We start from the raw sequence: 13,550 nt of genomic DNA on the forward strand, positions 1-13,550 counted from the left end.
TCCAAAGCAAGCCAGAATTTACATACGTTAGAATGGTTGGAACTATGTGATTGGATCTTAGCAGCAGCTTCTGAAACTGTGGACCACGGCTGGTGTCAGTGGTCTACACTGTGCACTGAGGGAGAGGCTAAGAGAATGCTTTCTACACTTTTGCTGTATTTCTTGGCTCTCAAACTGATATAGGTTGTTAAAAAAAAAAAGTGCACTAGTGCCAGGTGATCAGTTCCAGGAAATATTGCTGGTCTCTTTCACAATCTTGACTCTTTAGGGTTATGGAATTTTCAAGGAAGGAGGAAGCGAAACTAATCTAAGGACCCTGTATTCCTGGAAGCCATTTCTAAGTTCAGTGTCTGTCTTCTCGCTGCAAGCCAACTAGCAGTTCAGCTCAAAGGAGCAGACCCGATGCTGTCAACCTTCAGCTTTGTCTTGCAAATGTAGGGTAGAATGACTTGTAAACAGTTGAAAATTTTTCTAAATAATAACTAATGCCCCACAGGCCCACACAGCCGTTAGAAATTTGCATTCAAAGCCTAACACATTGACTTCACCCTTCCATCTTGCAAAGTTTATAGCTTTGAGTGCTGTCAACATACACACACATACACACATTCCAGTCTGAGGCATAATTTTAGTTTCATGCCTTGACATTTCCCTTCTAGTGCTGGATAAATCATATGTTTTGGTTTTCTAATATAAATTCTTTAGCCATACGAGACTTCAGCATCTGAGCCGGCAGTGACTTCAAACCTAACCAACCCTCTTCTCAGACACATATCCAAAACAGAATGCGATTCTCCCATTTCTTTTTGACCTAGTCTAAGTAGTAAATAACTTAGCACACTTTCAACAGAAAAAGGATTGCTACAGACATGGCTAGTACTTTGTAAAGGAGAAAAACAGTGGTAAGTCTATATCGTATACTGGTAACTGCAGCACACATAGTCAGCTGAACAGTGGCTCTTTTCTCTTTACTGCTTATTTGCTTTAAGTCCAAGGTGAATCCCTCCCATAGGCTCAGACGATGACATCCCACTGCCACTCTGTTTTTTTAAGACTGACAGATATCTCTTGCATCTCACCATTAATCTCAAAACAACAGTTTGGATTAACTATTTGGTTAATCCCACTTTCTTCATTAAAGCCTAGGCAGGACACTGCAGGAATGCTTGCTTTTCAGATATTGGTGAAACCTAACAGACTCAGACTGGGACACTGACTCTGACTTGGACAGCATATACCTCCAAGTATGAGGGTCACCAACGCTAACTGAAAAACAGATGAAGAACACATTATTTACCAGCAAAATTCCAATAGGTTTTAAGTATGTGATGTCCAACTGTACAGATACTCTATTAAGATCCCTAAAAATGAACTGATTTGCTTAGCTACAACTAAACCTAGACCTTTAAGGATCTACAATCCATGGCTATCACAACATCACATCTAACTTTCATCATACATGTAGTTCATTACGTCATTGATCTCACCAGGTCACACTGTTCCAGGCATATCTTCCATCACTTTGTTACATTTCATCTAAAAAGTAGTTTTGTTTCGCCCCCTTAAGTTTACGCCTGTTCCAGAATTTCATTTTTCTGATGGTTAGAAACGCGCAACTTATTCATAGCCAGTTTACAGCCATCTGCATCCAGGTCCATACTGCTCTTCAATTTCATAAATTCATTTGGCTTCCTGGCATACACATAAGTGGACAATACAAAATGTTTTCCCCATTATCTCTGAACCATCAGAAATTCAGTGTGAAGTTATTTGTTACAATCAACACCTACCTGTAACTATCATTCTGCTTATTATATCTCACTAAGGCAAAAATATCTGCCACACAGTTAAGGATGTTAATTCAATACTAATGCATCTCACATGTATTTTAATACATTTTTTTCCTGCAGCAGATTGCAAATTTAATAAAGGTAAAATCTATTAATGTCTGTAAATATAGAAAATATTCTAAATTATACTAATTTTCCTGTTTATAAAGGAGATCCCATATAAAATTTTATTGTGTTTGATCAACAGTTTTAAAAATTGAACTAGTACCACAAATACAGATTTCTTGCTGTTATGTGAGGGATAAAACACGCTCTATAGTTTTGTGTGTGCATGTGTTCAACAGACTTGTGATTTAAAATTCTTTTAGTTTATAAAAAAGTACGGATTCTGAACTTGGCTTATACCAAATTTTCCACTGAAGAGAAGATTCCAAAGAAATAATTTAGCTAACAGAATTATAAGAAAATAGAGAGGAGAATTTAAAGTGCAAGTACACAAAAATGCTTTGATTCATAACTTTGGGCAAATATGGGCAAAAAATTCCAAGAAATTCTTATGGTTGCATTGCAAAATATTTTTATGGAATCAACTAGAGGCACCTTGCTTTGATAAATTTCCTTAACACTGTCTCTAAGTTTTCAGTCCTTATAAACAGTGTTAAAGAAACTGTAAGTCTAACTTCATTGGCTGTATGGGTTTGCTCCAGATAGAATGTTGAGAGCTTTGCTGATAGCTGTGATCAGCACTGTCGGAGACTGCCCAATAAAAAAAAGACTTATGATGGGATTCAATGCAAGCATCCAGTGCTATTTAAGATGCTTGAGAATATACTGCCTAGTCTCCAGTTGCTGTAAGAGGCACAGATCTCCTGTAGGTCCAGAGTCATACCTGCCAGACCTGTACAGACACCTCAGATATGTTGGGACATCTAAATCTGTGCTGGATGCTTTTACTTGGGTAACTCAATCCTACCCCACAGATGACATACAGCAAATCCTTACAGGACAGCACAGCCGGATATCTGTATGCTAAGTGTTCCCATTGTAGAAGTAACAGAAAAGGGGTGCTATAGTATGTAAGACAGTGAATATGAAGTGCTGGTGCAGATTCAGTCAGCTTTGAGATTTACCACATCTGACACAGATCAGTGTCAATCCACAGTGAACACCTTTATCTCTGGCTACTGTCAACTGAAAACATCAGGAAGGTGAAATGACAGCATCAACCAGCTGTGGATCACTTAAAACTACCTAAATGATAACACATCCTTATGGATTTAGGGCACATCTGCCCCTCCAACTCATTATGACACAAAGGACAGCTGAACCTCAAAATGTTTGTTAAGAATCAGAAAGAGTGGGGTGTAACAATTGCATCATAACAAGTCCTCCTAACAGCAATAAGGGAAGAATTACTCCTTTTCTACTAACACTCCGATGAAAAGGTACATCAACTTGGTAAACTCTTCTTATTAACAGTATTTAGGTTCCTCTGATATCTACAGGGTTTTTTTTTTTGGTGTGCAATTCTTTTTGTTCTAGTCACTTCTTCCACTTAGCAAAAAGAGGTCAATATTAAAAGCTTAAATCTAAAAACTACGACCAGCCATGGATGAGACTAGCAAGAAGGTTCTAAAAACAGTTAGTCAGCCTGAGAACTACATTTAGAAGTTGTAGGCTTTGCAGTATTTTTTAAAAAATCAGCAACACAGCATAGACAGAAAAAAAAACATTTTTCTTCATTCCATTCCATCTAGACTAAGAGATGCCAGATTGGGATCTATGGACTACTAATAGGACCCCATGATAAATCCAAGTGACTGGCAGATGCGTGTTTGAATCATATTGTCTTCACAATGTTATTAACCAAGAGTTTGAAAAACACAGGCTGCTAAAATCTGGAGAATATGTGGTTTATGGTCTGAAAGATTTGAGAAACACTGACCTAAAATACATAAATATCTAAAATAAACAGCATCTAAACATTAAAAGGCAATATTCAGTAGTTAATGTCAAATTCATTCACATCTTTTGGGAATTTGTATTTTATGAAAATGCACAAAATTTAATTTGTGAAGTGATCCAATTAAATGCCTTCAATAAAAATACAAATCAAAAATCACATTCTTACTTTGACCTTATGTTCTAAGTGGTTCAACATAAAAATTGTTTTATGAGGCAGACTTAAAGACTCCTAATCAAGCAGCTGAAGGTAAAGAATGCAACTGTCTTTCCAAAATAGTTTTCAATTCCATAAGCAGCATGCAGGAAGGACTCAGGGTAGAATTAAAAGTAATATTGATCTTAAAAAATAAAAAAATAACTGGGAAATGTAAGGAAAAAAGATACGTGTAAAATGAGAGCGAATCATGGATGGCTTGAATGCTGGAGAAGACTCTTGGCCTTCCTGAAATACGATAGTTACAATGTCATTTCCAATATGTCGCTTCCTTTCTACCTGGAAAAAACAAAAGAAAAGGAAAAAAAAAAGAAAAAAAAAAAAGGGGGGGAGGGAGCAGGGGAAAAAGAAAAAAAAAAAAAAAAAAGACACAATGACTTACAAGACATAAATAAATACCTCTAATAATTCTGTGAGAGAATGGTAAAACAATATTCCTAAACTGCAAATTGTGGTCAATACGATTGAAGCCAACATAAAATTATTACTTAACTATAAGCAAGTAAACCTGGCAATGCCATGGTGCACACACAAGGCAACTGCTAAACCAGCAGCTATTGCATATTTTTAAGTTAGCAAAGCACTCATTATTTCCATAATTAATATTCACAAATTTGGCACAGAACACCTAGCATTCCAAAAAAAGCAAATCCACCACTTGAACTAAACAGAAAAAAACTCCTGATGCCGATTTATTCTTTAAAAACACTAAATGTCCCGATTGGCCTCTGGTTTCTGCTGTGATCTTGTCATCAATCCAAGGCAAAAGCATGAGAAAATTGACACAGAAATAAAAAAAGGACAATGTAATTATGTCATCTAATTATATTACTATCGTAATACATAATATTTAATATTGCTTAAACAAGAAATTAGTAAAACAAGTAATTTGTGAGTAATTTTAAGTAAATCATTGTGGATATGTGATGCATAGGTAAAGATATGCGCTTATTATTTTTTTCATCATATAATACGTAGAAAGGTTCAAGCAACAGATGACAGCACATTTTAGCAAGCAGGCAAGAACCTACCTAGTCAATCTATGAGGGCACCAGCAGTGCTTTAGAGCAAATGCTCAAAGTTTGCCATTAACATGCTCATAAAGGGAATTTCTTTCAAGCTACATGAATTGCTATCTAAACATGAACTGTATGTTATGTATGTGAATATTCTGACAATTCACACACAAGTCTAACTTCCAGCCTTCCTAAATTCTTTGAGGTAACAGTAATTGCAGCAGTGAAGATCTACAAGTCATCTGAATAACAGAATACCAAATCACTTCTCGGTCAATCAATTTTGACTCTCTTTGCAAGGGTCTCCTGTACCTTAATAGAGATGATATGATACATTATTTTCTAACAAACATTATTAAATTTTCAGCATTAGCTGTAGCGCTGAGGAAAAAAATACAGGAAAAAAGAAAGCGAGAACTATGTACCTGCTGCTTGTTCTCTCTCGAATATGGTAGCATGGTTGAAACATGGAACATAATTTCATGCCCTTGAAAAACTGTATAGATGGAACAGGTTCCTGTTGTATCATCTGCAACGGAAGACAACAATCTCAGCAGGAATATGTCCTTTAAGTTTTATAAAGGTCAAAAGATATTTCAGGGCCTTCTACCAACCCTTCTTTAGTCATTCTGATCCATTTTAGAAAATGTCCACGCTGCATGTTTTATGTGGGTCCAAAATCAAGCTTGCAACCTAATCTGCTTATTCACACACTTAAAACCTATGACATCCTTTAACTAGCCTCCTGAAATCACACATGGTTCTTCCAGCCATGATGTCCTACAATCATGAAGAAAGTAACATGTCAGGTTATTTTTCACCCCACTCCAATATAAAATAAAATCATTCACCTTGAAAATACAGGTTACATAAATACTTTTCCTCAACTGTATTTCACACCAGTGATTTAAGCTAACCTGACTTTTCCCTGGTGAAGCAGAGCGTTTAGCATGCACATGAGGAAGTCTGTTTTGGCATTATTTCTACAATATACATAATATGCACATGCAATAAGCAAAAACATTTATACTGCAGCCCCCTCCCCCTTTTTTTTTTTTTTTCAGATGAGTTCTTACTTTTAGTGTCCAGTCCTCCTCTATAGCCTGTCCAGCCTTTCAAAGTAACTGTGTCACCCAAGAGATGCAAAAATCTTTGAAAGCTTTCACTTCCAGTTTCTACATGTGGAAGGAAGAAACGTTACAACAGAAAAGCACACGTACTAATAGAATACCTACAAAAAATAATAAAGAAATAGTAACAGGTCCTGCTTCCAGGACACGAGGACGTTTCAGCTGTATTAGTTTCTCCTCATGTCATCCAAGCCTTCTACCTCTCCAAGAAAAGCATCCAAGCCTTGTAGAATAGGCATTAACGTGTGACATTAAACAGTGACCTCTTTTGCTAACTCCAAGACACTGCTCAAGCGCATATAGAACATGATCATGCTGCAAAATAAGAGTGAAAGAACTAGAACAACAGTGACTTCCTGCAGGTAATATGAGTTGCCTCCCTTTTCTAAATCTTACTGCTTCCTTTTTCTAAATCTTACATTGCATAGTCCATTTCTAGAAAAGAAATTTCAGTATCTTCCAAGTTGTAACAGTAGGTTTCCTACAGCAACATTTTATAGAAGCAGAAGGTTCTATGCTACAATTTTGCCCCCAAAATGAACATGAAAACCTCTGTTCCCAAAACCATCACCTCCCTTCCGGCTTCCATATCTAGACACTATCCCACATTTTTTTAATTTGGATGAATAAAACAATTAAGAAAAAGGTGAAAAACTCACCATTGCTGAACATTTCATCATCTGTAAGCTGCCCATCCTTAGCATAAAGGACTCCAAATTTAAAATTCACAGGTCCCTGAGAAATAAAACCAAATATTATAGGATAAACAGACAATCAAACAAAAGACCTAAAATAGTGTTTCCTCTAAGGACTTGTATATACATCTTTTGTGTACATCCTACACACGGGAATACACACTTCATACCAGCTCCATTACATGCTCAAGTAGCAGATACCTAATACTTCACTTCTGATCATAGTTTATGAATTTTATGATATACTAAGTTGGTGATCTATTAATAAGATATATTATGCTGCTGCTTAAAATGATTTTTTATCTCATATGTTGCACAGAAATATACATTTTTTTACTGCAATAAGCAATTGATAGCTAAGTTGTTATAAGTCACTAAGTGCTAGGAGCGATAAGTTAACATTTACCTCTTGCTCTTCAAGAACCAGTAAATCCTGTAAACAAAACAATATCTTTAGCACACTGGTACTGAAGACAGCACAAAAAAACCCTGTAACATACTTGTATATTTGTTTAATTTTGAAGTAGCCAGTTCAACTGATAAAGACAGTTTATTTTGTAACTGTAACCCTACTCATCATTATTACCCTGTTACTGAAAGAAACAAACCAGTAGCATTTATACTTAATGACTTATTTTTCCAGAAAATAATAAAAAAACACAACCAAACAAAAAAAGAAGTCACCTCCTACCTTTTGTATCTCAGGATGAAAAATTTCCCTTGGGCTCTTCTCAAATTTGTCAAGACTCATAGCACTGAAATGCAAATGAAATACTGCTTTACAGGAGAGCAAGTATACATTTCAACATTAAACTGGTTGTAGTTAGAACCGATTTCAAAAAGAATTGTTCAAAGAGCCTTGCTTACGTGGAATTTTTTGTGGAAGAGCCATTTATTTCCCACAATACTAACCTCTAAGACTTCCTAAAATTCTTTTGGATTTTAAAACCAGAAATAACTAGGACCCTGCACGGAGATCAGGTTTAAATGTACTGTATTTACTTATAAAGCACAGAATTTTATTCCATCGATGACCCTTCACTTTGGCTTTATACGTAATCGTTGTGAGCATTTTAGGAAGACTCAATAACCTATTCTATTTCATAAGCTTCTCTTCTATCTCTTCTAAAGTAATTCAAGGCAAGTCAAATGAAAAACGAGCTGTTCAGCATCAAATTCACACACCAAAGATCCACAAAGACAACATGAAAAAGTATTTAAATAAGTAGTAAGATCAACTGCCTCAACCAACAGAAATACCTAACTTACAGCATTTTTTCCTAACTCATGTTTCTACATTTACTATTATTTTTGCCCATTTTTTCCCTAGCATTAATTTCTGGAGCTGCGCAGCACGCCAAATGCAGTCTGTCTGAGGCACAGTGAGCTGACACGGAGGTCACATCTGATGCCCCTTTCCATCATTGCTTATGCTAGGTCACCATGTGGACAGGACTTCCTGTAGTTTCCTTTGAAAGCAATTAAAATGTTACAATTAATTTACAAAAAAGCAGGTTTATCATGTAACTGAAATTCTTTCAGATAGTCTGTACCTAGACTTATGCTGGCTGTGAACAGGGTGAAATGGCAAAGGACTATCAACCAGGCCCGAGGGAAGGCTCAAAGGCTGTAAAAGCTTAAGAATAGTCAGGGAAGGGATTTTAGTCCAAGCCCAAGTGGGCAAAAGGAGATTAAGTTAGTCCTGCTGCCTGCAGGTGTGTGGGAAAATCACCTTGAGGGGGGGAATTAGAGAAAATTGCGTCCTAACAGAAGCATAGTATTACAGAAAGCTTTTTTAGGGTAAAACACAGCTATGGCCTTCAGGATGGTTGGCATGCACAGAATCTGTATCACCACAGTGCCCTAAGCAACACGTCCTGGCAGCTCAGCGCACGCGGATAGCGGTGACAGAGGACGGTGCGGAGTGGAGACACCATGGCCAGGCTGTCATGCTCCCTGCAGGAAAGGGAACCAGACGGCACCACACAGCTGATAAGCTGCATACCACTTGTCATAGGAAGAATCCAGGAGACGTCTGTGGCCGAGCCAACCATTATGGTGAAATTACTTTCCTCAACTGAAATAATCTCATTGTAATACTAACGCACACCTCCATCTCAAAGCTGCCTGCTTCCAAGGTACTACTACACCTCACTGGGCACACAACACCAATTAGTAACAACAATATGCATGACTAAAGTCACTCAAGCTCTGCCTAAATGTGATGGAAATGGACTGGTCCTGGACTGAAATTAAGTCCAAAGCAGGGGGGAATTGTCTAAACTCCCCGATTACCCAACTCTGATTCAGTGTTCACAAAGCTAGGTCAAGCTGACTCACTCTCTATAGTTGTTATGAAGGGACTTCTCACCAAGGTAGTCAGCCATGGGGAGGATGAGAAACAAAGAACAGGTAGTGAAAACAACGCCGTTATCGAAGTTATGCAGAAAGAAACCTTCAAGTGAGGAAAGTTCGGGCTACGAGAGGAAACAGGATGATAAGGTGTTGCAATCCACTGACATCAACAGAAAATTAGTTGAAAATAAGACAAAGATAATTGCCTTATTCTTAGTGGGAGATCACAACCTCCAACTCAAACAGCCCCCGCAAAGGAGGGCAAAACCCCGCCTAAGGAGCACGCGTAGTTAGCAGAGAACTTCAGCAGTGCTATCTGAGGATACATACTAATTCGTATTAGAAGTGAGAAACTCGTAACTAATCCTGCGTATGATGAATGAATATGCAATGTACTATGAAGTATAAAAAGTAGGCAGATGAGGGGAGAAATCAGGGAAGACTCCATCAGAACTTCTGGGATCCGTCAGTGGGCTGAACCTGTCTTCTCCCCCATAGGGACACCTATCGGGTAAGAACTTTGTTTTATGCATGCTAAATAACTAACTCATGCTAGCTGTTATTAGTGATTATGATTTAGTTGTATGTAGTTTAGTTGTATATAATTCCAAGCCTGTTTTTGCAGAGAGTCCCTATCACTGGCAAAACCTTAATTTGTCACGATTTCCTATTAATAAAGAGTGTTATTTTGTGAACTGTTAGTGTGAGTCCTTTGTGGGCACTGGCAGTTGACGGCAGCAGGTAATACTTTCAAACAAAGTGGGAAGACCCGCTGAGGGGTCCCCCTAATGCTGCTAGTGTGTTGCCCTGAGCAAGTCAGTCGAATTGCCCTTCGATCCAGTGGGACTGTTCAGTGAAGGGTCCCTGTAATGGGACGCTGACAGACTGGTCGGGAACAAGGGTCTCTCCTTTCCTGGGGTGCTAATAGACAGATCAAACACTTGGGGTTGAGAGGATTACGTACCGCTCCCCCCCCCACCCCACCCCTTCATGTGACAACGTGGCACACACCTTGGGAGAAGCAGGGAACAAGGTCTGAAAGAAGCCTGCCCTTTCCCTGGTAGAGTAGTGAAGTGTCAGAGGATGGAACACATGAGGGCACTTCAGCAAAGGAGTTACGACTCTCGTTAACAGAAGACAGTTTCTCCACCCTGGGATGCCTGACCAAAAATGTCTATGTGGGTGAGAGTGGACGGAGAGGCTGGGTTAGGACGGGCGGCTAGGAAGAGGTATTTCAGCACTGGTGGGCAGACACGGAAGATCAGGTGCTCACGCAGGTACAACATGCAGTACTGACAACTGGGAACGCTACTCAAGCCGGTGCCATAGGAGCTAGAAGACAACATTTAGCTCATCTTGATGAAAAAGATGAAAGAGATCTGAAGTGTTTCCAACTCACCATCTTGACACTCCAAACAAGCCACAGCTCAGGAAATCAGAATTAAGACGCAAGGCTCAATGGACCTGCAAGCCCCTCTGGGACATTCAGTGGTCTGGGACCTCTCAGACATCTTGTACAGGTGTTGGAAAATCCAGATTTGATGGTACTGACTTCACATCCCAACACACGCCCTGTTCCCAGAATTCTCCTTTCACATCAGGACTGGCAGTGTTATCCCACGTACCAGCTTCAACCAAGCAAGAGGCATTTGCTCATACTCTATAGTGACCAAAGGTTCTGAAGACATGCAGACTTCTCGTTTACCTGGCACATGCTACCCATTTGGCAAACAAAGACACTTTTTATGGGTTTTCAGAGGAGGTAAAATCCTTACAGAAGATGCATTTGAAGAGGTTAGTGAGGAGGTTGAGAAAACACACCACATGATTAGATTGTAAAAACTGCAGATTAAGTTTGAACGAACACTTTGCAAACAGATCTTCTACCACTTCAGCTGATTATAAAGTTGAAAGACATGGAAATGGTGTCAAGCTTCCTTACTTTATATTCTCTTCTGCCTCAAAAGCATGCCCATACAGATGCTGGCTAAAGGAAGGAATTTTCTTGGCTTCACTGTGTGTAACACCCATGGTGAGACTTACAGGGAGACCATTAACTGAAGACGTAATTCTTGGTTTCTCCCCTGTTTGCTTCCTCCTGCTAGGGTCACATAATAACCACCCCTCCAGTCAGTCTCTGCTGTTCCTTAGGTCTGTTTATTGTCTCTCTAACTATAAAAGGTATCTCTTCTCACCCACTGCAGTTCCACTTAGCACCTGCTTTCCAATCAACCTGAGAACAGTCCCTCTGCTGAAGAAAAAGGGCTAAGGATTCTTCTCCACTTTAAGTTGTCACTTTGTCTATTCCAGAACAGGCTTTAAAACCACTTTTTGCTGCCTTCAATCATTAAGATTTGTAAACCTGTTTTTACAAATCTATCACGAAAACCATGCAACATGAGCTTCTGAATTACAGGACAAGGCATACAGGCAAATATCTTAACTGATAACTTACTTGGTAATACATACCTTAATATAGATTTCACTGATAATGTTTTTGTGGGACTATAAGGCAGACATATTTTCTGAGTACCCTGTAAAGAAAAAAGCTAGGAGATATTACAGGACATAGTGAATTTTTATGTGTATTCAACTATGAATATTAATAAAAACAAGTTAAAAAAAAGAACAAAAACATGCTAGTTTTACTGAGCCATATTTACTGCTTGTTTGAAAAGGGGAAAAAAAATAAAGAAGAAAAAAGGAATGTGAAAAGTCATGGAAGGTGAAAAAAATTATTTTTTACTTAGTTTTGGCTACCTTGGCATGTGATATAAGGACTGCTGACACTAGTAGAAGTGACAAGCTATTTCTTTAAAAAAAAAAAAAAAAAAAAAGGGTGAACCACGTGTGCATGCAGGAGTTTTAGATTAATTGCTTGGATAAAAGGCTCTTATGGAACATTAAGTGAAAAGAATAAATAAATCATTAAACAATACTAGTGAAAACAGTATCACACCTGCCTATTTTCTTAACGTTGTATACTGCTTTTAGAATTTTTGTATAAAGTCATTGCCTAAATTGATCGCAGGGCATAAACAAGAACAATTTAGGCAACATTTCTAAAAATAACACAGGGTTGCAGGTAAGAACAATTAAAAAATATCTGACATTACAGATTTATGTCCGAAAGTTTAGTACAATGTTACCTACAAAGCTAGTTTAATTTTATCTGCTATGGTGGAGTTACATATTCTTATCGTATAAAATGAAAAAATACGTATTAAATGCTGAAATTCTGAAGAAAGCAAAAAGGTCTGTGATAAACATATCCAAAACAAACAAAAAGTCAGAGCAGCAGTTAAGTATTTGTTTCTTACTGTTTTTCTCCACAGTATTGAATGGTATTGAGGAACACGCTGATTGTTTTGGTCAGACAGTACAACGGACAGAAAGAAAGGGTTCTTCTCTGCATCTGTACCTATATAATTTTGATGAACTGTTAGGGAAAAACAAGAAACATAGTGAGAAAGAAGACACGCATACCTGCTCACATGCTCATACACAGACATGCACGCACAGACCCAGACACACACGTATAAATGTGTAAATACATGCATTCATGTGTAAAAATATATACTTATCTACATAAATAATTATGTATTTACATACAGATGAGTAAAAAAAAACAAAAACCAACCAAGAGATAGGTACAGCCCTCAAGGCCAAGAAGGGTTTCAAAACATCTCTTTTTGATGGCTTACAGAAACCCATTCTCTGTCTTCAGGTTGAAAATACATGAAACAATAATTTGTTTTCTGTACAGAAAATGCATTAATACTAAATTAACACCATACTTCTTTCCGTATTTAAATAACAGCAATTCAAACCTACATTACATTTTCATTGATCAAAACTTCCAATCCATTTGCAAAAAGATGATTACCTTTCCCTAAAAAATATTTGAAATACCATCGTGTATGATACTCTGGGTTTTCCAAATGCACGTCCGTTCTGTGCCATGTACCCGGAGTATAGTCTGTATTCTGAAACAGAATTGGGAGACTGTCAGATCAAATGCCAAGTGCAAAAAAAGAACATAATATAGGCAAAAGCCAATCAAGAGTGGCTGATTCACCAGAAGAGCTTTAGCTGTGTACTAAAAAGCAAAGAATTATTCTGAAGTCAGCTGTTGTGCAGATGATACTAAAATTTCTCCCTCTCCTTCTCCCCTGCAACCCCCCCCACCCCCCCACCCCCTTTTCTTTCTAAGTAACTACGGTCTTTTCCTATTGTACCACCCCACTGAAAAGAAGATATTTCAATTTGGAATTTGAAGACCAGTGTTTTTAAAACTTTTAAATAAATAATCAGAATTCTGCCTTCAACTTTTTATTTTCTCAGTTCTTCCCAAAATAATCCTCAAAGACTCCTCGCTAGACCAG

The 13,550-nt window shown here is 37.9% G+C and overlaps 1 protein-coding gene across 5 annotated transcripts in view; it reads right to left on the reverse strand.

Moving 5' to 3' along the window:
* Window positions 1-13,550, reverse strand: part of GARNL3 (GTPase activating Rap/RanGAP domain like 3) — a 74,961-nt gene that overhangs the window by 26,077 nt on the left and 35,334 nt on the right. For 3 of the 5 annotated variants that reach the window (XM_037399038.1, XM_037399040.1, XM_037399039.1), the window contains 10 exons: window positions 13,052-13,151; window positions 12,486-12,604; window positions 11,635-11,699; window positions 7,502-7,565; window positions 7,217-7,243; window positions 6,775-6,850; window positions 6,062-6,160; window positions 5,411-5,514; window positions 4,140-4,248; window positions 1,791-1,836 (listed from right to left, as the gene is read on the reverse strand). In XM_037399038.1, coding sequence (XP_037254935.1) covers window positions 1,791-1,836; window positions 4,140-4,248; window positions 5,411-5,514; window positions 6,062-6,160; window positions 6,775-6,850; window positions 7,217-7,243; window positions 7,502-7,565; window positions 11,635-11,699; window positions 12,486-12,604; window positions 13,052-13,151 — 809 coding nt within the window. The remainder of the gene's footprint in view (window positions 1-1,790; window positions 1,837-4,139; window positions 4,249-5,410; window positions 5,515-6,061; window positions 6,161-6,774; window positions 6,851-7,216; window positions 7,244-7,501; window positions 7,566-11,634; window positions 11,700-12,485; window positions 12,605-13,051; window positions 13,152-13,550) is intronic. The other 2 variants (XM_037399041.1, XM_037399043.1) reach the window with 2 other exon arrangements.

The sequence above is a fragment of the Falco rusticolus genome, chromosome 9 (assembly GCF_015220075.1).
Source record: "Falco rusticolus isolate bFalRus1 chromosome 9, bFalRus1.pri, whole genome shotgun sequence".
Lineage (NCBI taxonomy): Eukaryota > Metazoa > Chordata > Aves > Falconiformes > Falconidae > Falco > Falco rusticolus.